Raw genomic sequence first — 24,610 nt, 5'->3', positions numbered from 1 at the left:
CCAGTTCGCTCGTACGCTGCCTTGCAGAGGGACACGATGTCGCAGCTTGACATATGGCCAGTCGCTACGTTTGCAGTCCACAAGGCAACAAAGTCGAATCATAGTGCTCGCGAAAAGACTGAGACCAACTCTGACCGCGGAGCTCTCGTCAAAATGGAGTACGTTGTAACACAAGCAGACGACGCTTGCTGTGTGCCGGAAGTGCTTAAGTGTACTGAAGAATTGTTCTTGTGCATTCTCTTTGTGTTACTTTCTTCTTATAAAAACAAATTAACTAACATTCCAACTATTAAGAAGATCATTTGTTTACCATAAAGTTGGAAAAATTATCGATCACGCGCCCTGGTCAGCCAATCGGATAGCTCGCCCCACTGACGTCATATGGGTAATTTCGGTCATAGGGGTAGGGGCGGCTTAAAATTCCGCCGAGTAGTGCGCTGCGATCGGCAGCGATGTGCATTTTTAAAACCTTATAATAAATTACACGCTTTACGCAGAGCACTTAGATGTGTCAATTAATGATCGGAAGGACCTACTCTAACGACTCAGTACGTTTGTAGAAAATCGTCAAAAGCGTTTCAGGGTCCCTTTAAACCGTAAATTATGAGTCGTAAATGTGGCGGTGCGCCTTGCGGTGACGGAGCAGCCGAGCTCCACTGTATGTTTCTACTCTCTCGAAGGGCCCCTCACCAGGTTTAGCATTGCAATCTGGTAAGCGGGGCGCATGCAAACCGCAGGGGCCATCGTGTCTGCAAAATATCAAGAGGCTGGGAGATGCGAACGCAATCGAAATTTCAATCGGAATCCTGCACGCCCTACCTCTCGAGGGAGTGCTGCTTCCAGCCACAGAGCCAACGTCACCCTCACAAACACCTCTGTGCAGGACGCACTTCCTGCAACGTCACACTTTAGGCCATTTGACTTCAGTAAATCATCCGCTGCACAAGGCGCGACACCGGCACATGGAGTGCGCCGAGCAGAAATGAAGGGGAAGAAAGAGGAAAGATGCGGGGCTCGCGACAAAACGCGACACCGCCTTTTGGCCCCGGTATGGGAGAAGGCAGAGCAGAAGAGTCGCATGCAGGCGCTGGCTGACGCAGTAGGGGTTGGTAGTGTTCCTGTATATGCTCCCGCAGGGAGCATATATACAGGAACACTAGGAGTTGGCAGCAGAGCCCGCCTCCTGGCAGCATTGCAACGGGACATTTCATTTTCTCCAATCGCTTCTTAAGCATTTCGGCAAGACGTTTCCTAGAGGGTACAACTTCCAGTGCATAACCTGAAATTTGGAATGGGCTCTGGTGAGTGGCGATTTAATGATATCTGGACACGCTGGCGCTCGCTCTAACAGGGCACCGGAGTGGATGAACGGTATTTGGGGAAGACGAACGGTTGCTGGCAACCAGCAGAGAACATTACAAAGCGACGATGGGAACTACCGATTACTATTGCGCTGCTGCGGCTTTTGCAGCAGCTCTTGGAGGGCAATAAAAATAAAGCAACGCGCGATACAAAAAAAAGCGCTAGAAAATACAAACTTGGCTTGCCGAGACAGCTGAAGCGCTTATATTGGAAGACGCTGGCTCCAGCCGGGTCAAGAAAATAAATGGAGTCAGGGCCAACTAAAGGGCGCACGCGAAAATCGAAAAAGAAAGGATCAAAGAAGGGTGAAAACGTCCCAGCTGGGCGAGAGATGGAGACACACAAAAGGCGACCAGACACTCCCCGTCGCGTGGTCAGCACGCCATGGGCGGGTACGGGTAAGCGCACTCGAACGTCCGGTTGAAGTTTGCCGAACTGCGAACGGCGAACTTGAGCGGCATTCGGTGCTTCTCCTGCTCGCCGCAATAGGTGCGCGCAAATCGCAGGTAGTGCAGCGCGTCCAGTTCCTTGTGGTGGCGTCCCTCCGCGCTCTGTCGGGTCACCTTGAAGGACACCTCGAGCGCCCAGTGGGCCCGCGTGTGCCTCATCCAGTCGCTCCCGTTCACGGCGAGCTTCAGCGATTGCTGCGAGTACTTGGCGAAGCAGCTGACGTACGACGACTGCTCGGAAGCGGGCTTGGGCAAGCTCGCCCTGAACAACATGGCGGCCACCAACGCGCCGAGCGTGCCAGAGTTGAGCGTCTCTTCGGTGGCGCCGCCGTAGTAGAAGTCCGGCAGGAAGTAGCTTGTCGGCATGAAGCCGCCCTTGTGCGGCCCGTCACTCCGGAAGTCGGCGGTCTGGAAGTGACGCGCTCCGCTCCGTTGGTAGAGTATAAGGTTGGCCAGGAAATCATTGCCGTACTTCTCGGCGGAGCTGTTGTCGTGGGACCCGGATGCCTCTGCAAAGACGTGACTGCAGCGTTAATAATTCGAATATCGCTCCTGGCATTGTGAGACTGCTCTCTCTCAGGCTATCTCGCTGTCCAACCATTAAATACGGGCCGATTGCAGAGCTAATGCAATCTAACAAGGTGGGCAAATGCCGAAGGTAGAGCAGTTTAAAACTGTGGCTCGTTCCCGTTGGTACGTGCACCAGGGAGGCACACACCAACAGGAATACCAATGAACCTGTCTGACCCCGACTTGAGTATATGCCACTGAGACCGCACTTCAATGACACTCTCACGCCAACTTGGGATGTGCGCGAAGTTCGCGGCGGTGACGCTAGATGGTGCAACCTGTCAACAGGGGAGAGAAAGATAGCAGCTCGGCTGCAGTAAACGCTTTAGAAGTTACGCGTCTCGGCTATTCGAATACACGGATAGTCATCATAGGCGAGTTCTGACCGAAGTTTCGTGTTAACTGCATCTGACGCTCACGCATGGTTCTGCATGCATCCGTGCGGTGCTGTAAGAAACAGCGCTGAGCTGTCGTGCACTGGCGAAATTTGCGGCTGCACAACTGCAGCTTCTGGATTGGCAACTGTGACAGCAAGAGGAGTTTGATAGCGATGCTGACGCCATGCACATATTGTCCCACAACTTTCATAGTCTCCAATAAAACTCGGTGCTGGGCCAGTTGGTGATGCATTCTTTAAAACTGATGGAAGCTCTAAAAAGGACGAACACATAGCGAAAAGAAGACACGGAAACGCGTTTCCTCATCGTCGTGTCGTCTTTTCACCGTGTGTTCGTCCTTTCTAGCACTACCATCAGTTTTAAAAAATTTCATAGTCTGTTAGTCAGATCGTCATGGTCGCGTTGAACGCGTTACAACCATTCGCTATTGCATACGGCATGCTCACCGTGGCCGCTGACGGACACGGTCTCGAGGGCTTTCTTGTCGAGCTCGAAGCCAACGCCGACGTGGAGATCGTTTACACCGGCTAAGCGTAAGTCGTTCACCATGTTGTTGAAGTCCACGGCCGCCTTTCCCATGCTTAGCATGGTCGTGACCATGGTGTCGAAGGGAACGGTGAAAAGGTACGCCACGTTCTCCACGCACATCGATCGAGCCCTACAACGTGATTGCGCGGCTATGTATAAGCACACCTACGCAATTTCCAAGAAAGCAGCTTGCCGTACACGAGCGGGTAATGCTCCCCATGGATGCGTGTATGAAAAGCCATACACAGCAAGTAGCACACGGAAAGTCAGGTGAAAAGGTACGTTGAAACAGCACGCATACTCTTCATATAAGCGCACACCCTTCTCGACTGCTCCACGAACAGCGACGTGTAATTGCGAGCACAAAGGCAGACTGCTCACCAAGAATGGTGGTTCCCGTGTTCACGTTCACGTGTTGGCACTCACGTATGTTGTTCAGGAAGTATCAGGAGCCATAGTACTGTTTGTTGGAGTACTACAGCAATGCTCGGCAAATAGCCGATCACGGAGCCGGCGCAGTAAGGCTTCGCTAGCACTGACACGGACCAGGGCGAAAATTGGCTGCTTAATCGACGCTGTTCAATACTGTAATTAGTCGTATGCAGCTATCTTGTGCGAAGTGTGCACAGACAAAGTGCCGCAAGTGCCATCACGCAGCTTGCATTCATGTTGGCAACGCGAATCTAATTCACTCAAGCACAGAAAAAAAAAAACACGCAGACTGAACAAGCACTGGTCCAGTATACGTGTTCCACGCTAAGTTCGCCCAGGAAAAACGAATGGAAACTGTCGCCACCAACTAGACCACCTCGCTTCATTGACTGACATCCAGTAGACGTCAGTCACATGCACCAAAGCTTGATGCTTCTTCTAAAACATACTTTTCAGCGCCTGATTCGTTTAAAAGCAGCAAGCCTAGATTTAGGGGCGCCACCACGGGTGTCTTCTCGTTCTCTCTACCTTTTCTGTCCATTCTCCCACAGGGCACACAGGCGTCTCACTGAAAATGCAAGACTGTTTTCCTCACGCGCATTGTAAAAAACACACACACAGAGGAAGATAATTAATCGTCGTCGGTAGGCAAGCAGCAGCCGCGAGAAGCGGATAGATGGATGGATGAACACACTCCGGAGACTCTGGTTCGATTCCCACCCAGCCCATCTTGATAGTTGTTTTTTATTCATGAAGTGCCTGCTGGGATTTATCGCTCACTGCCAACGCCGCCGACGCCGACACCGACGCCGACGACACCGGCTTTTCTGCGACACGAGCTCCTTAGCGCTGTCACGTTAAAAACTTTATTGAGGTCCCCGGTGCTCGCGACTAGTGCGCAGTGGGCCGCTCCCACGTCGGGACGGAGAAGCCATGCTCTCTGCCGCGTCGCCGGCCCGATGGACAACCCAGAGCTATGCTTCAAGGTCCGAGCTGCGTAGAGCGCGGTCCTACTCTTCCTTGATGGTCCTGGCCCCCGGCGCCAGGGGGCAACCTCAAAGCATGCGAGCAAGGCTAGCGGTATCTTCACAAAAACCGACACGCATTGTGAGGGTGCGCGTCCGGAAAGATTTGGGCGGGAAGGCCGGGCATGGGTAGGTGCCCGTCTGAAGCCGCCTGTACGCGACTTTTTGTGCTTTATTGAGTGCTTTGTGTGGCAGCGGCATGGTTCTCTTAACTTATAGTGCTGGGTGAGATCGTTATAAGTGACGAGGGGGCCGCGCTCGCAGACTTGGTCCCTAATTCTACTGCTGTGCATGACCTTGACATGCCAAAAGTTTAGAAATGAGCTCAAGATACAATGATGCATTTTCAAGCCCTCTGATACTGACACGCGGCGTCGCAGACATGACATCTGATTTTATGGAGATAAGCTTACCACAAATACTTAATGGCATGTCTTACAGCGCACAAGTATATAACACACGCAAGTACGAAATGTGTTTTCCTTACTATCACTTTTGAGGCTGACATTACTCGCCCTGTATTAGTCCTTCACAACCTACAATGTGTATCTCACCAGTACGAATCACGTCGATGCATTATGGGCCGAAAGGATATACTACAACGTGCAGGTTATTGTGAGAACCAATAACCTATATATGACATTCCAGTTTGCCTCCTTTTCGTAGACGGGTGAACTATGGTTCTCTGAATGAAACCATGTAGCTTTACGGGTGGGCTAGCTTCTTCACCGTGCTAGAAAGCTGTTAGTGCGACGAGATGGGGTGGAGAATGGCTGCTGAATACGTTAACTACGAATATCGAAGGAAATCAAGTGACGAAATATAGCAGGCGGCCGGCATAGCCTTATATACATTAAAATTACCACCTCGCTTATTACGTCCTCCGAAAATTCATCTCGGCCGGCGCCCGACTTATGAGACTGGCGATAATCAAATAAGTCCCATGCACAGCGTATTGAAAAAAAAAAACAGGTGCTTACAAACATTTTACATTGTTTCAAAGAAAGCTAGTGACAGGTGGATGGTGAAAGGAAGGGATGTCAGCCTAAAGAACATGTTCCTGCCCTGCCACTGGACGGAGGGAGAAACGCACCCGGTAGTGTCAGAGGATGACGGTCAAGCGGGTGAAGGTGATGGAAGAAATACACCATATGCGGCTCTTGCATGCTCTGTGGTCATCGTACTATCCCGTAGGTATGCTACGCTGTTTTAGTGTTTCGCAATTCCCATTAAGCCACGGGAAACTTCATGCAAATCCTGTAGATACGCTTTTAATTAGCCGAAGAGCTTTCACTTGTGGATTGCTTGTCAAACCAATTGCTCCGCTAATGAGTTAAAGCGCAAATAAAAATTATTTGTTGTCTTTTGTGCAAATATGACCTGCGTGGCTTGAGTGAACGGAGAACGGCTTTGTTTTAGTTCTCCTTAATGTTTGACTGTCTTCGGCCCTTACGGACACACCCAACCATAGAGCCTTTACTGTGCTCTAGCAAACGACCATCCTTGCTGACGAATAGCAGACACTCGATATGGGACTCACTTGAACGGCTTCATCGATCCGCGTTGCTGGGCCTCGTAGCGCTCCAGCTCCACGTACGGCGCCAGCGGGGCGAGAAGCGTGTACAGCTTGGCGGCCTCCAGCGGCGCGGAATTCAGCTGGGCGACGGCTTTCGCGATTCCCTTGGAGTTGGACGACACCAGCTGCACGTCCCCGGGTCTCGACACGCTGCCCGCGCCGGCTAACGCCAGCTGCCAGGTCTCCTTGTCGATCTCGTCGAACACGCCGGTGTCGACGGCCTTGGCGAGTGCCCCTCCTGGCGCCTGATGAAGGCGCCTGAGCGAGTTATCCAAGCTGACGACGTTCGCGGTCAACCGCTGGACGCTGTCACGGTCCACGACCTTGAAAGAACGTTGATAGTGGGGATCATTTCGTGCTCCCCCTCTAGCACAGCAAAAGGAGATTATTCCTGTCGGGAAACGGCGGCTTGTGGAGCAGCGCCCAGAGACGGACATCAGTGTTGAGCCGCACTCTTGGACAGAACAAATAACTTTTTTTAAAGTACACTCTTATAGGCAAAGTTCAGTCTCAGTCTTGGGCCACCATTGTCGCAGACACCAAAGGAGCTCCGTTACGAGTGCTGTCGCAAGGGCACCCGTTAAGCTCCAGCGGCCAAACTGACGAATATTTTTCGTTCCTAAGTGCTTTTCGCCACTTTTCAGCAGCCTTCGCTAATGTATGTCCAGCAATGTCAGGACTGGCTCGAATTTGATCTTACGAACAATTTTAGCTTTAGTACATCGTTTGTTAATACAGTACGCTCTTAGGCAAAAAAGTACACCCTTTAAGGTGTATCTCTGCCACGGAACAATACTCGTCATCTGTCTTGCTTGCGTTTCTTTTCTTGAAAGCGCCGCGACCTCTACTTTCCTGTCGGGAATGCCATGCCGTGCTGATAACGCGCATGCCGTTCGTTACTGGGAAGTACCGGGCTCGCCGCGTTAAAGAAAGGAAATGCGGACAAGACAGATGACGATTATCGTTGTGTGGCAAAAGGGTGTAACTTTGCTTAAAAGTGTACTCCTAAACTCTTAGACGAAAGGTACACCGTTTGGGGTGTATCTCTGCCACGCAACAATAATCGTAATCTGCCTTCCTTGCGCTTCCTTTCTTGAAAACACCGCGCCCGCTGCTTTCCTGTCAGGAAGGCTATGTCATGCTGACAAGGCGCATGCCGTTCGTTACTGGAAAGTACCGGGCTCGCCGCGTTAAAGAAAGGAAATGCGGACAAGACAGATGACGATTATTGTTGTGTGGCAAAAGGGTGTAACTTTGCTTAAGAGTGTACTCCTAAACTCTTAGACAAAAGGTACACCATTTGGGGTGTATCTCTGCCACGCAACAATAATCGTGATCTGCCTTCCTTGCGCTTCCTTTCTTGAAAACACCGCGCCCGCTGCTTTCCTGTCAGGAATGCTATGTCATGCTGACAAGGCGCATGCCGTTCGTTACTGGAAAGTACCGGGCTCGCCGCGTTAAAGAAAGGAAATGCGTAAACGACAGATGACGATTATTGCTGTGCGGCAAAAGGGTGTATTTTGCTTAAGAGTATAGGGAAGAAAAGCTTCAAAATAAAAGAAATAACAATATTAAGAAGTGACCATACTGTCACGTGGCCGTGTTGGTGAGGAATGAGACCATGGCCGCAAGTGAGAGTGGCAAAACTGACTCTTCGTTCGGCTTCATTCGAATCTTGTGCCCACAAGAGCAAGTTACACTCGGGTGCACAACCATAGCCGTGACCATAGGCATCAATCGCGGAAATTTGACCTGCGGGTCAGGCGTGTTGGCTATTTATACATGACTCGTAGTGCATTCCAGGGCTATCGCTGGTGCTAGCGTGCTTCCTAGAATGTACAAAGCCAATGTTCGGCAACAACATAGACTAGGCAACAGATAAGACGAGTGACAACATTCGAGAAAGTTTCTGCTATGGAAGGTGCATCTTGCTCTGCGCGGTAACATGGTAACATTAGTCAGAAGGTGAAAGACGGTCACTCGTCAAGAATAGACGAGTACATGCGTCGATAAGAAGAAGCAAATAAGTCGACAAAAGCAAAGGATCGCAGCAGTAGTAGCTGAATTGCTAAAGCCCACCACATGGCGTAGTGCGGGTAATGCGGGCTCCGTTCCCACCTGCGGCAAGTTGTCCTGTCACTCACTTTCATTTCCCTCTTTACCTTACTATATCTGTGCCCATTTCAATAAGCACAACACTAAACTTCCAGTATGCCTTCTTTGGCTTCATTGCTTGTTTCTTCGTATGGTTGTGAGTAAGAAAAAAATTGAGATCCTCGGATCCCCTTAGTATATTCTCTCAGTATTGCAAACGCTGCACAAGTTTCTCGTTAGTCAACAAACTGGAAAAAAAAATCGTCCAGAAAACTCTCGAGCACCTGTACGTTCAACTCTCTCGCAGCTTGCGCAATAAAATAGCTCCTGCGGCACTTTGATAAATACGGCAGGCACATCGCATTCTCCAATAACACTTTTTTTCCCGAGATGACTCTCGAAACAATGAAACATGAAACAATAAAGCGATCACGATTCATGAGATCCTGACCGGTGAACTAAGGCGTGAATAGGGATGGAGGTAACGGCTACCCTAAGCAGAAAGATGACAAAAGGCGTGCGTGGAAAAAAAAAAGACTTTGTCATGAATATATCCAAGAATAAAAGAGAAGTACAAGTGTGAGCATTTCGCCAAGAATGGGTGTACGGTCCCGACCCTGACTCGCTCCTTTGTAATGCCGTAAGAGATCGACCCCGAATTTTTCGGCCGTAGTAAATGGAGCTAGAAAAGCTGGCCCCGGGGCCACTCTTTTGAAACAAACACGTTTACGCCGCCGCCGCCACCACCACCACGTGGTCATCCGCAACACGGTTATCTACCTGTTTGCCGCACACAAATTGGAATGCATACCTTGATTGAGACAGCTTGGTGTAGCAAGTACCGCGTGAAGTTCTTGTCAGTCGACGAGCAAGACAGGCACGCCCCTGTCTCGACGACGGCGGTTGACACGTCTCGCCAGATAATGCTCAGCACCGACGGCAAGTGGGTCTTTACGATCGTGCGAACCATGAGAGTAAACAGGGCCTCGAAACTCTTGACGTCCATCCACCGGTCTGCCTCCATATTCGCGGCGGCCAGGAGTTGCACAAGGGTGGAGCTCCTGTCGGGCACGGGTGAGAAGTTGTTCAGAAGAATGTAGGCTTAGGCTGGTTGGTAATACATACAGTTCCACTGGAACCATAGCGAGGGAAGGACGATCCAATACCCGCCGTGGTTGCTCAGTGGCTATGGTGTTGGGCTGCTGAGCACGAGGTCGCGGGATCGAATCCCGGCCACGGCGGCCGCATTTCGATGGGGGCGAAATGCGAAAACACCCGTGTGCTTAGATTTAGGTGCACGTTAAAGAACCCCAGGTGGTCAAAATTTCCGGAGTCCTCCACTACGGCGTGCCTCATAATTAGAAAGTGGTTTTGGCACGTAAAACCCCAAATATTATTATTATTATTAGGATGATCCAATAGGAATAGACAGGACAAACGCTAAGCGCTTGTCCTGTCTAGCCTTTGTCGATCGTCCTTACCACGCTTTGCTTCCAGTGGGAGAAGTGGTTAGTGAAAGGGTACGCGGATAGGGGCTACAGACGGTGCTGCCACGGCGATTGGTGGCGATGCGTGGAACAAGCCACGGAGGCGAGCTATTTGACGGCCCTCGCATTCACACATCAACTCGCGTCTTTTTTTTTTTTTTGCTTTACACCGCGGATCGCCGTCAGCGTTGAACATCTTGCACGTGGACAGCGCAGAAAACCGATTTAGAAGAGGCAAAACACAGGCCGCGGTGAGTCGTTACAAGAGCCATTCGTCGGAAGCTGTGAAACTTTCAGCCATTACAGTTTCCATTCATCGGTTCCACCTTCAGAGATATTTTTCTCTTTACAGAAAGCAGACATGAGTGTCTTTTTTTTTCAATAAACTCTAATGATTTTTTTCCTAGACAGCCTCTGGGCTTGTATACTTACAAGTGGGAAGACCCTCAAGGACATGTCTCTGAGAATTCTACAGTCGACATGTATTTCAGCCGTCATTGAACCTTCGACTTACTTAGACGTTATTTAGGAATTTCATTCCAGCCTACCTTCTTCATTTTTTTAACGGACGGCACGTCTCAGGCCCAAGTAACACAACTTTTATTTACGTAATTTACGCGCATGAATATGCAGTGCGAGCAGTGTGAAGCGATTCTAGGGGTTAGTCGCGGACTACGACGGAGACTGCGTGTACTAATTTGGAAGCCAACACATTCGTGCTAATATGTATCTAACGCTTGGTACAAGCTTGTGCTTTCTTGCTTCTAATATATGAGCACTCGTGTCACCCTCCATCCGCATTCGTCCTCTATTTCTGTATACGTTAAAAAGATTTCCTTGGTATACTTTGTGGCGCAAAATACATTTCTTGAAAAGGGACAGAAAGGGAGACAGTGAAGCGCCAACTACCAACTGTTTAATGACAGCCTGAACAAACGTACAGAAGAAAATAGAACTTCCGCTCATGCGCAGGGAGCCAAGGTGTGACAGAACAAGGTGGTCACGACAACATACTTTGGATGAAGCAAGCAGGCTGTCATTAAACAGTTAGTAGTTGGCGCTTAACCGTCTCCCTTTCTGTCCCTTTTCAAGAAATGTATTTTGCGCCACAAAGTATACCTGGCAAATCTAAGCACCAACTTGCCCAAGAAGTCCTTTTGGAACGTCAAAACGATGATTCGCGGTCCTTTACGATACCGCCTCGCCATGAAGAGACGACACGTTATCCGCATAGATGGATGGATGGATGGATGTTGTGAGCGTCCCCTTTGGAACGGGGCGGTGGGTGGCGCCACCAAGCTCTTTTTACTTTATTTGCCTAATGCTCTACCTATCATTTAAAAAGAAAAAAAGGGGGGAAGGAAGAAAAAAAACCCACGATGAATAGCCATAACTAAAGTTTCTGAACCCCTATTGTGAACTTTGTACACCTCCGTTGTTAGTCGCGCAAGCGAGCTCGCGCGCGCCACCTGGTGGTGTAGAAGGCGACGCACGACGCGTAGACGCAGCTCATTTTGCCCTGCGCCTTGTCACTGCGGCACAGCCCGCCGGTGAGGGTGCCGCTGGTTAAGTTGCCGTGCAGGACCTCCACGTATTGGTGCCTCACGGCCTGCTCGTAGGTCAGCGGGTTGCCGTCGCTGTCCAGGGTGATCCAGTGACCACACGCGTACTGGTACAAATCCTGCCAAGAAACAAATGGCGCGGAGCCGCGTTTGTTCCTGAAGCGGGTGAACTACAGATATGGAGGGGGGGGGGGGGCAGGTACGTGTTTTTTATTGGGCTGGGGCACTTGTACATGCAATTTACTTCGCTCGGATGTGCACAGAATTTTTCGGCAGAATCGAAGTGTTCCTTTCTTTCTCCGGGATCACGATTATTCAGTTGATAATGAGCACTGCCATGAAACCCACCTAAGTAATGAGGCCTGTCGAGTAATTTCTAAACCGGCGGTTGCAATCGTTGTCGGAGTGTTCACGATGTCGCATGTGCTACGCGCTGTGTAGTCGAGTTCCAAAAGGCAACATGACGGCGGCTTGTGGACTGTTTAAAAAATTAAAGGTCAATTTTCTGCATTCCGGAGAAGTTAAATCACCTGTCACGGATCTGTCCGTGGCATTAAAGAGATCTGTCCGTGGCATTAAAGAGATTAAAGAGTTTGCGGTAAACGAGAATAGCGGGAACTGCAATATAAGCGAGAGCACTGATCGCGCCATTTTGCAAAGTTGAGCGGGCCAACAATCTACTACAACTATATGTCCTCCTTAGCTGCTGGCACAAGGGCGTTGGAGGAACATAATTGCTCTTGGGCAGGTTCTTGTTTTTCTTCTGATGAGAAAACTTCATGCAACACATCTCTCACTTAATTAAATTCTGCTTGTTTTACGTGCCAAATGCGCGATTCGATTACAAGGCACGCCGTAGCGGTGGACTCCGGATTAATTTTGCCCCCCCCCCCCCCCCCGGGGTTCTTTAACATCCGCCTAAATCTAACCGCACGGGCGTTCTTGCATTTCGCCTCTATCGAAACGTGGCCGCCGTGGCCGGGATTCGATCGCGCGACCTCGTGCTTTAGCAGCGCCGCAGAACTCTACTTGTGTAGCGAATTGTAGTTTAACAAAGTGCCACAATGTGTCACGATCAGCGTTGCTGCTGCCACCGCGTCTCCTGTGTTTAAGTGTTCCATAAACGACGGCGCGTAAAAGGCCAAGCTAAAGTGCTGCAATTTGATTGGTAAAAAAAAAAGTAATTGCAAATGTCACTCAAAGGAAGAACGCCTAAAGTGCAGTCGAAGAAACTGCGGTAGCTCGTTTGCTGTCAATGACGAAAAGTGAAACAAGAGTGGCATCGTGTCGACATGACGACAATGACGGCCACGATGACGGTGTGGGTATGATAACGACGACCAACAAGATGAAGGCGGTTCGCCCGTAATGTGACCAAAAGTGTTATTCTGAATATTCAATTCGCGTTTATTGTTCCAGAATATATCCCGGAAAGAAATATGGGCTAGAAGCTGAATGAACAGCTGTTGCGTAGAAGCAGAAATGAATGCCAGCACTTGAAAGACACTGAATGCTTTAAGTTCAGAAAGTAAATTGCTAATAATCCCAATCATAATAGTTATGCAACAAATAATGCTGATACACCCCTCGCGTAGGGTATTAAGGAGAAATTTAAAATAATAACAACAGCCCCTCCTTCCCTGTGCAAACAGCGCGAACACTAAGTACACAAGTTCATAAAAAAAACTTTTATATATCTGAAGCTGTTGCCTACACAACAAAATGTATTCCATCTTAAAGCATTAGTATTAGCGATACTACAGATACAATTCGTTTAAGACATTGCATAATAATTCATACAGTTAACATTCACTGACACAGCTGCTTGTAACCATACAAACAGTAATGACATTGACGAATTCCTCCATAATTCACCAATTGGTCTTATCGTGAGCTCTGCTAAGCCAACAGGGATGCAACGGCCTGTCTTGTTGGCTCAAAAGGCGGACATTCCCGAACTAGACATTTTCCTTCATAGCACCACCGGTCCACATTCTGAACGGGAACAAGCGAAACTTCCGTTAGGTTCTTCTACCACTCGAACGTCCTGATGATGAACGTGATGATGATGATGACCTAATACCTGAAACACGGGTGACAAAGATCAAACTAACCCATCCTTACGTGCTTGAAGGATTATAAGACGGGGTGTGTTGGTAGCCCAAACTTACGAAAACCGTCGCAGATTGGAAAGGACGAAGACAAATTTCGAAGCAGTGACAGGGAAGAAGAGTAAAACCATCAATTATGAAAACGCATGGATGCATCCTTCATGTGCAGCGGCCATTCAATGCGATATGCTAGTTTTCAACGACAATTTCCGTTGAGGCATTTGACCCGACCGCCACGTGGGAGCAATATGCGCCGATTTGTGCGAGTGCCTACGGGGGGCGTTCCTTGCTATAAAGACTCGTACGTTAAAACAACGTTCCCTCATTGGCCCTTCGTTCGTCTTCCTCGTCTTCCTTACAATCCTATGCAGCAGCAGTAAAGGGCGGGCAGGGCATACAAATGCTGGTGTGCGCACCTCGCACGGATTTGCGGCGGCGTCGACGGAGCCGTTCATTCGGTCCACCGCCATCCGACAGTCGTCGGTGTAGCAGGCATCCCTCAGGCTGGCCATGAGGGCGAACCCCCGCATCGCGCTGGCTCCCTTCCCGTCGCCATGACTCGCCAGCATGAAGTAGGCCATGGCGCCGAGGGTGACGAGAACCCCCAAGACCAGTACCGCTGCGCATACGGTGGTGGCCACCTGCAGAAATCATTTTCTTTTTTATGCGTTGCATATGGCAATCACTCAGTTCAGCCCTTGGGCGCGGCCTGGCAGCCACCGTTGAGGGTATGAGCCATCGTTCATTGCTGCGCGTCTCACGTGTGGGTCTATTCTCTTTTAAGTTTGCTATGTTTGTTATTAAGTTGCTTCTATTTTTATGCGTTGCATATTGCAATCACTCAGTTCAGCCCTTGGGCGCGGCCGGGCAGCCACCGTTGAGGGTATGAGCCATTGTTCATTGCTGCGCGTCTCATGTGTGGGTCTATTCTCTTTTAAGTTTGCTATGTTTGTTATTAAGTTGCTTCTATTTTTATGCGTTGCATATTGCAATCACTCAGTTCAGCCCTTGGGCGCGGCCGGGCAGCCACCGTTGAGGGTATGAGCCATTGTTCATTGCTGCGCGTCTCATGTGTGGGTCTATTCTCTTTCAAGTTTGCTATGTTTGTTATTAAGTTGCTTCTATTTTTATGCGTTGCATATTGCAATCACTCAGTTCAGCCCTTTGGCGCGGCCGGGCAGCCACCGTTGAGGGTATGAGCCATTGTTCATTGCTGCGCGTCTCATGTGTGGGTCTGTTCTCTTTTAGGTTGGCTATGTTTGTTATTAGGTTGCTTCTATTTTTATGCGTTGCATATTGCAATCACTCAGTTCAGCCCTTGGGCGCGGCCGGGCAGCCACCATTGAGGGTATGAGCCATTGTTCATTGCTGCGCGTCTCATATGCTGGTCTATTCTTTTTAAGTTTGCTATGTTTGTTATTAAGTTGCTTCTATTTTTATGCGTTGCATATTGCAATCACTCAGTTCAGCCCTTGGGCGCGGTCGGGCAGCCACCAGCGACCTATAGCGCAACCACGTGACGTGACGTCACGACGGCCGGAGGAAAAGCTGGGCCCCAACTCGTATTGCGTCTCCAGTGCGCATCCGCATATTGGACAACGTGTATATAGTATCTCATTGTACCATATCATAATCATCCGCCACCTACCTTTCCCTGTATTTCCCACTTCCCTATTCCCCAGTGAGGAGTAGCAGGCTAGAGACACGCTCTCCAGGCCGACCTCTCCTCATTTCTCTCCATTAAAATCTACTCCTCCTCCTCCTCCAACTCGCGCAATATGCAACGCATTCTTGGCCTAACCAAGCTAAGCCTGGCCATTTTTCTATCCAGAGATGCGTGCAAATCTAAAGCCAATCGATCGTCCGAGTCTGTACCATGCACCACCCGATCGAGGCTATTGCGACTGACCGTTACTTAACGGTATTTTTACTATGTCGCGGCTGCTGTAAAGCATGCCGGTAGCAGTATTCCTTAGGGAGCTGAGGCCCAACTACGGTATACGCGGAAAGCACTGTGTGATGTCTACCGTGAGAACCCGCTTTCTCTTCGAGATAAAAGAAAGCAAGTAGGTGTGAGGCGAGAGTAAAAAAGATATCGTTCTACAATCGGAGCGCGGTTGAGCTGACGCACCAAGCAAATTCCTTTAAAAATGTGCTGAAAAGAAATCCCCAAATGGCATTCTCTTCGCCATTCTCCTCGATGTCACCTTTAAAACATAAGTACAACGGGAAAGCGCTGAGCAAGGCTGTATACTATGGCACCGACGGGTCCACTGCATATGTGCTCTATACGTAGTGAAATCGATGTTTTAGAATAAAGTAGTAGGGCAGTGCTACGTGCATGTCGGTCTTTTTTGCGTGCTTCATCCGAGCTTTGGTTCTCTAGAATCTTAAGTAATCCAACTCCGTAAAGAAGAAGAGAAAACACCAAGACTCGACCGCACTCTTTTATTATTTGACCTGCTACGCGCAATGCAGACTGAAACTCGCCGTAAATGGAGAGCTTTAGCTTGTCCGTATTACCAGAGTCCTTAAATGCTTTTCTGGTCACGAAACTCCGCCGTAACGCTATGGGAGAGCTTGCTATATTGCCGCAGCTGCCACGGGGTGGCGCTGGGAGCACGGTGGGGGCTCCCAGCGAAACCTGCCATGAGTAACTACTTAAGAGGGAAAAAACGAAATCAGGAAAGAAACAATTTATGATAACTCAAAGGGAAGCTCATTACTTTTCGAAGTGAGATCGGGATGTCTTAGAACACGCATCTATAAAGCGAGATATAAAAAGGAAGAAGAAGCATGTGCATGCTGCGGTAGAGCTAGGGAAACTATGGAGCATGTTTTATCAGAATGTGAAGACATCTGCCCAGCGGTCGATTTAGGTACCACTGGCCTCCTTGAAGCTCTTGGGTTCAGCGAGAGCAGTGGAAAATTAAACATTTCCGCAATAGAGATTAGTAAGAGGTGATTGGAAGATTGGTGGAAGAAAAGTAGGGAAACTATAAAAAACGGAGACGTACAAAAGCAAAGTTCACAATGGAGGGCCAGGAAATTTGGTTGTGTGTTCATCGTGTTTTTTTTTCGCTTTTTTTCTTTTTTAACCTAGGTAGGACATTAAGCCGTACTATAGCAAGAGCTTGGTGGCGCTACCCACCACCCCGTTCCAAAGGGGACGCTCATAACATCCATCCATCTATCCGGGCTAGATGAGAAAGTTGCGCGCTGCGTCCGTTGGTTCTTCATTCAATGGCTCGGCGCCCGAGTAGGCCGGCGGCATCGGCAGTTGGTTTTCCTAATTTCAAAAGATGATTTGTTGATATGTACCGCGTTGTCACTTCGGTTACAGAGGTACGATCGAAGAGGTATCGCTATTTCATTTGTCTAGTGACGCGGACGAGCTGGTGAAGTGGGAACGTGCAATACCGCGACGAGAAGCTGGCGGCTTGACCGTCGACTCTCAACACGTCAGAGTCAGAGGGAAATATTTTTGACACCACGGACGCTGTTCGAAACGATAAGTTCACTGTAGACGCTGTGTGCTTGCCTGGCGCTATTCCTTGGCTGTTCGAAGGGCTGTCGCTGTACTAGGCACCACGACACAAATCGTGCATCTTTTTTTCTTAGATGCCGTCTGCACCTCTTCGCAAGGCAAAAGAACAAACTTGCACGAGCCAGCAAGCGCGCAACATGGCCAGCCGGTGGGTGCAAGAAAGCGATGAGCCTAATTACTTCCTTAATGGTTTCAGCCATGCAAACAAGCAGCAGCTTTCTTTTCACTGCTTTTTTCTCAATGCGACAGACAATCGTAAAGAAATGCATTTTCCTCTTTTCATTCTCTATTATGTTAATCATGTTCATTTTTCTATTTTTGAAGTACGTCCTTAGAACTACTTCGTAGCTTGCTGTTCTTGTTTGTTTGTTCTTTAGCTTTTTTTAGGTGCTTTCCATCGTATTATGTATTTTGCATTTCTGTCTTGTTTGCTACAATTCTTTTGCGCAACGGTGTCATGTTCACGAACATGTGTAATGAAATGTGCCACTATACTGAAGCTTGTGACGCAATGCCCATTAGTGTCTCCTCAGCTTGACATTTTTTGGGGTATTTTGCCCCACGTTATGTGGTTCCCATTCTTAATAAATTGGCAGTGCATCAGCGTCATGCTCGTGAACACGTGTACTTATTTTCGTTTAGATTAGCGACATCAGAGTCCTTAAGGACTCTGGTATTACCCTTTAAGAAATGCCGGGCAAGAGAAGCCGTGGACGGGTGTATATACCACGCTGGTGGTGACATCTTGTGACGTTTCTGATCAAGCGTTTTATCAGGTGTCAGGTGAATGACCTCGTCGAACAGCTATAATTTCAATTTGCTTTTCTTCTTTGGGTGTTTCAAAAAGCAGAAGCTTGATGTGGGCGAGTTGGTTTCAATAAATACGATGCTTCAGTGCATTTCCTTTCAGCAACACATGTATGTAAGTATGTATGTATGTATGTACGTATGTGTGTGTGTGTGTGTATGTATGTATGTATGTATGTATGTATGTGTATGTATGTATGTATGTATGTATGTATGTATGTATGTATGTATGTATGTATGTATGTATGTATGTATGTATGTATGTATGTATGTATGTATGTATGTATGTATGTATGTATGTATGTATGTATGTATGTATGTATGTATGTATGTGTGCGTGTGTATGTATCTGTATGTAAGCGATTATGTGCCTACCGACGCCTTACACCTGCAGTCAAATAGAGCATGACAGGTCACTGGAATAGTAGGTTTGTAACCTTATGTGGTGTAAACTTGTGGCGCTTGAGGGGGCCACAGAAAATTAGGCTATTCACATTTACATCTTTGCTAACCCGGCATTCCGCAAAGTTTATTCATATACACGCAAGCTAAAAGCTCGTGAATACACACACACACTCTATGTCACCTCCCCGTAGTTGAAAAAGCTTGTCGACCGCTCGAGCCGCCCAAGAAAACCCTGCAATCAACCGCGGTATAGCTTAGCGGCTAGGTCATTGAACCGCTCAGCTCGAGGTTGGGGGTTCGATTACGGCCATCGCGGCCGCATTTTGATCGTTGAGCGTTGAGCTACGTAGAAGTGAAGGAAAAGGAAGACACTCTAGTAAGCATTCAAAAGAAGCTTCGCTCATCATCGATTCCCACGTAAGCCTGGGATCCCCCGTGTCTTCTTTAAGTTATCTCTATTGTAAACACACCTTACAGAACACCGTTGGGAAGATGCGTCTAATAAACAAACATTGAAAGGCTAAAAATCTGGTATACCATGTAAGTCAGTCTTTCGATAAAGCAAACTTTCGTAAGCCAAGAATGATGCAAAAGCAAGCCATGGGTCGAGCGCAAGCTCAAAACGGCAGTTACCTTGCGTAACAGCTCCGCATTTATCAATAAATAAGCGCTACCTGTAGCTCGTAACTACAGAAAGACTCAATCGGGCAGCTCCCGCCGTATTCTGAAGTGTACAAATACGGCCGGGGATACGGCCGACAACAACGTGTAAATTGTGGTGCGTGGAATCGACGAATTGGATATTTTTTTTCTTTTTAGCACGTGAAAATGCTGAATTTTTTTTCTTTTCCTCCTTAACGTGACCTCACCTTTCCACAGCGGTCCCAAATCCGCTTGCGCTCTTGCGAAGAAAACTCGTCTTCAACGCGACGTCGCATGGCCTTTAGCCGCTGATGCGCGCTTTGCTTCCGTGTACCACCCACTGAGGTATGCGAGGCTGCGCAAGTAACCCGCAGGAAGGGTAAACAAGAAAGGGTAAGTAAGAAGGGTAAACAGATTGCTATGAAGGGTAAACAAGAAAGGGTAAACAAGAAAGGGTAAACAAGAAGGGTAAACAGATTGCTATGAAGGGTAAACAAGAAAAGGTAAACAAGAAGGGTAAACAAGAAGGGTAAACAAGAAGGGTAAACAGATTGCTGTGAAGGGTAAACAAGAAAGGGTATACAAGAAGGGTAAACAAGAAGGGTAAACAGATTGCTGTGAAGGGTAAACAAGAAAGGGTAAACAAGAAGGGTAAACAAGAAGGGTAAACAGATTGCTATGAAGGGTAAACAAGAAAGGGTAAACAAGAAGGGTAAACAGATTGCTATGAAGGGTAAGCAAGAAAGGGTAAACAAGAAGGGTAAACAGATCGCTATGTCCTCGAAGATTAACTCTTGAAACTGACGCGAAACAGAGAAATGATGACACTTCAGCTCAACTGAACCAACCTGCTTAACACGTTTGGCATGCAATAAAAAAAAACTAAATTGAGGCTACCTTTCGGGAGATGCAGTGTTGCTTACGAATTTTGTTACATAAGAGAAATTGACGCAAATTCGTGAAAAAGAAACAGTTATGGAAGCATGAAAGCATGAGTTTTGAAAGCTACACCTTCGGCAGGTGCAGCTTTGATTTAGAATTTCAGTACATTGAATAAATACGTGAACATTGGAAAAAAAGAGTTATAGAAGAATGAAACATCAAGCTCATTGCACTCTGGATCAGCATTGAAAACAGGCGCCTCGATACCTACTGCAAAGTGCATTCGTTCACTCACTCAGTTTTCCTTTTTTTTTTCGGCATCGCATGTTGCCAGGGGCAGAGACAAAACTGCAAAATTTTCGTTTGTGAAGTGGCAGTTTACAGCCGCAAATCTAGCGCATGCATGTATAAGAAGAGTAAGGATGTGCTAATAAATGACAGGTGGAAAACTAGCCTCCACCAAGAAAAATGTGTATAGATTAAGACTTTCCGTGCCGACAGAATTGATATTTTATATTCACACAACATCGAGAAACCGCTTCTTTCTTATGCTTGTGTGTCACGAACAATGTGAACGACCGTCACCGACAGGCATTTTTCTTTTCAAACCTACTTGAAAGATTGTCTTTATTGACCTTTCCACAAATGACATCGCTTTCTGCCCACTACTATCCATAAGCTTTCCTGAAGATCATTGGTTTGTAACTTTATGGCATGAAAAAATAGCACAAGAGAGACAATTCCTGTGAACTTAAGATGCGGAAAAGCAGAAATCTATACACAAAACCGACGCAGGTTACAAAAGATATATAGGCAATTACAGACTGCACGCGGCGTCACTGCCTGTGGCATCACTGTGAGTGTACGGTGAGGCCTAAAGTGTTCCCGCAAAAGACGCTCAATATTGCACGTCATCGTGGAAACCACGCGACGAACACTTTCGAAGAGCAGGGAGGGTAATCTGTAAGAGTCCACCTAGTGGATTGTCCATTTCGGCCGCTGCTGATTGGATGCAGCTGTACGAGCGAGGAGGATGCGAGCGTCCCCAGCCAATCAGCAGCGGCCGAAATGGAGAGTCCACTAAGTGGACTCCTACAGAATACCTGCCCAGCAGTCAATACCGTGCGCCATCGCGTTGGAATCAGCCCGATCGACCCCAGCTAAGCGAGAAATATGAGAACTAAGCATACACCCTGTGACTGCCAAGTAGGTTATATGTCGACGGGTAGACGTATACCTGAGCTGCGATGATGCTTGCTCTTGAGGCTGACCTGCGTGGAACCTCTTTTCATCGAAACGTCAGTCTTGGTGGGCATGTCGGTCACTGGCATGGGGGGTTTGGTCGAGCCGCTGATGCTGCTAGGCCCCGCGCCGGTTGGCTGGGGATCGGGCGGGCTCTTGCCGCCGCCCTTACCAACACTTCCTCTTTTGGCCTGCTCGAGAATAAACGGTGCATGGACTTGTAGACTAGCTGGCCCCCACTTTTTCTTTTTACACTGGGACAAACAATTCCCATTTTCTTTTTGTCGACAAAAGAAAACACACCTTTACTCCGTAGTTTCCTGCTACTTTTTTTTAATCTGTGAGAAAGGCCGTGTAAATAAGGAATTGTAGAAGACTTTGAATGTCCTTCGCTCTGCCTGCTTTTCTCCGCAGTCGATTCCTTTTCTTGTTTTAGCTTCTTCACTAGTGTGCCACATGCAGCCGGTAATACTGTGAGTGGATAGCCAGAATTGCTCAAAAGCCGCCGTGGTTGCTCAGCGGCTATGGTGTTGGGCTACTGAGCCCGAGGTCGCGGGATCCAATCCCGGCCACAGCGGCCGCATTTCGATGGGGGCGAAATGCGAAAACACCCGTGTACTTAGACTTAGGTGCACGTTAAAGAACCCCAGGTGGTTGAAATTTTCGGAGTCCTCCACTACGGCGTGCCTCATAATCAGAAAGCGTTTTTTTTTTTTAGAATCGCTCAAATGGGCGGCCAGTCGACTAAATGGCTCCTTCACAGAGTGAAAGCAAGATTTAAACAGAGGTGTTTGTTCCAGATTAAAACAAAAATTTGAAGGCAAGAAAGATGTCAAGAATAGTAGGAAGCACAAGTATCAGTTTGTCGAATGTACGAAGAATGTGGTATACAGGATCTCTATGATGTGCCTACACCAGTACGTCGGGCAAACCGGTGGATACGTTAACAGATGATTAAGCGAACACTTGTCTAGTTTAAACGAACGCCCTAGCACACATTTGGCCTTGCATTGTAACGAGTGTGCGTACACTCTGATACGATAACACAGCCATTCTATTCAAGCGTTGTCACAAAACACCGAGAGAAATCGTGGAGGTGTTTCACATTTCGCAGCAAGAAAGATAAAAGATTGTGTGAGTCATCCATCCATTGTTGTGTTAGATAAAAAGGTGTTGTTACTTTCCTCGTACCTAGGATAGGCGGCAGAAGAGTTGACGTCCATTCATTGTTATGTTAGATAAACAAGCGTTGCTACTTTCCTCATAGACATCAAGCTAAAATATCCTCTTGAGAACGTGCTTAAGAGGAAGTTTACGCTTAAGCTTAAGGCGTTAAGGCTATAAATCCGTAGCTCGCCCGCAAGAAAAGACATCGCAGTTTTGTAAACTCTATCCATTATAATGTTTAAAGCGGACAGTTTTGACTTATTAATCAACAGCTTTCGTGAATTCGTACAACGTTTACTAATCGTTCGTAAAAGGTCTACCTGCATAGCAGTGGTATATTTCAGAGCGCTGAGCAAGATATCAATTTTGTCCGCTTTAGATGTACTATTAGGTGCAGTTTGTAGAGTTGTGCTATCGTTTTTCATTGTTGACCTGCAGATTTGTGAACCCGATAGGATTACCTTTTTTTTCAGTTTTTTCAACAACATTTACAGAAGGCAATGACGGTCTAAATAAATCTCTGTCTTGTACAGTATTTATATTTAAAATCTCTTTTTTTTCTTTTTACTGCAACAAACCTGATCAAATTGAACGCTTTCGCTGCCGAGAAAATCAATTTGTCCTTTCCCATGCATTCAGGTATAGGAGCGCCGAGGCTTCGTTTTATGAATAGTTCTAGCTGAAGTACTCTTTTCCTTTACACGGGCCCACATTCCACGTCGCAAACAAACAAGGTCGAAAATCAACACTTGCTCATTTATTTTATGATTTTAAACTAGAAGAGCTAGTTCGTAATCTACACGTGCCTCGAAGTCCACGGACCACGAGGTTTCAGCGTTTGCTTTCTGCACTGTTGGCCTATCCGCCATTATATTCCACTCGACACTTAACGCCTTCAGTGTAGGGCTTTCTTTCTTTCTTTTTTTGGAAGGGGTCGCATCTATAGCATCATGGTTTTTTTTTTTTCTCCGGTATTGTAAAACGAACAGATAAGTTTAGTTTCCGTTATGCAGAAGGGCCAGAATGACACGGATAATGGAAAAAAAACGCTCTCTCGGTATGGTCCTCAGATTCGTATCTCACGTCAAGTGACACAGCGGGACAGAAACGCGAAAATGTACCGGTACGTCAGACAATGAAAAGATTCGCAGGAACACGTAAAATGCATGATATGCGATCATACAAATCTCCCACCTTGCCTTTTGCAGTGCGGTACATTTTTTTTTTTTTTTGCCTCCGACGGTTTCCGTGAAACGACGACTTCACGCGCGTACTGAGAACATGGAACTTATTGCACTAAGGATATGTCACATCATTTGCATACCTTCGCGCTTCCATTATGCGACGTATACTATGTTATGGTCACGAGCGCTAGCGGCGCGCTGTGCCCGTTGGTCGCAGAAATGTTCAGAGCTGCAACACCTATCACGTGGCAAAAATTTTGAGACCTAACGGTTACGTCGAATCCCATGACGCATACACGTGTCTGTGCTTCGCATGTGGCACACTAGACTTTAGTAGCGAACGTGAGCCGTGGGATACGTCTCTCTATAGATAGTTTGCACAGACGTCATCATCGCCGCCATCTTTGGGTACTAGCACCTCGGGAAGGAGTGTAATCAAGAAACTTGACAGCATGACAGCGCGATGGGACCATCTTATGTCGAACGACAAAGCGAGAACAGGGATAAACCGGTGAAAAACAGTCACCGCCAATAAGCAAAACAATGTGCGCGTGACAATACAATGCATTGACGTCATCGTGGCCGCCATCTTTGGGTACTAGCGCAGTGAAAGGTGCGTCCGTGACGTCACATGAAAACTATCGATAGACTTCTCAGCGATGCCCCTCAGGCATGAAAGGGACCATACTTAGATTCAAGAAGAGCGAGCAGGTGGATGACATGCTGCCTCACCGTTTCCTTGCTTGACCCTTTTCTTCGGCCTTTGTGGCTAAGCTGCGAGCGTGTTTTGTGGAATCCAGCCTTGCGACCGGCCTTCGGAGGCATGACGGTTGCAGCAGATGAAGCAACGAAACGCAATCAGGGTCCTCGCTCGAGTGCGTGCTCCCGGGGAGCTCGAGGGAAATTCAGTCACTGCTTCTTTTTCTTCTTCTCGTGCCATCAGCCGCAAACACAGCGTCTTTGAAAAAAGAAAATTTTTGTCGGTCAGTTCCCGAGTCATGTATAGCCCTCGCATTTCCGTCTAGTCGTCTAGCCTTAACGTTATCGCCATCGAACGCATTGCAAATTTTTGTGTGTCAGTCGGGTGCTAGACAAAGGTCCGTTCTTCCACCTCCATGAGGTTATTGAGACCTCCAGGAG

The 24,610-nt window shown here is 47.8% G+C and overlaps 1 protein-coding gene across 1 annotated transcript; it reads right to left on the bottom strand.

Annotated features, from left to right (window-relative positions):
* Positions 1-1,543: 1,543 nt before the first annotated feature.
* On the bottom strand, positions 1,544-24,364 carry LOC139050631 (uncharacterized). The gene is made up of 9 exons (XM_070527216.1): positions 24,203-24,364; positions 21,115-21,310; positions 19,223-19,350; positions 14,011-14,235; positions 11,391-11,602; positions 9,246-9,495; positions 6,305-6,663; positions 3,226-3,437; positions 1,544-2,320 (listed from the first exon to the last, which is right to left on the bottom strand). Exons 1-9 carry the CDS (start codon positions 24,293-24,295, stop codon positions 1,737-1,739), a joined length of 2,259 nt encoding a protein of 752 aa, XP_070383317.1. The 5' UTR covers positions 24,296-24,364; the 3' UTR covers positions 1,544-1,736.
* Positions 24,365-24,610: the final 246 nt, after the last annotated feature.

This window comes from Dermacentor albipictus, chromosome 10 (assembly GCF_038994185.2).
Source record: "Dermacentor albipictus isolate Rhodes 1998 colony chromosome 10, USDA_Dalb.pri_finalv2, whole genome shotgun sequence".
Taxonomy (NCBI): Eukaryota; Metazoa; Arthropoda; class Arachnida; order Ixodida; family Ixodidae; genus Dermacentor; species Dermacentor albipictus.
This window is presented reverse-complemented; position numbering and strand designations above follow the sequence as displayed.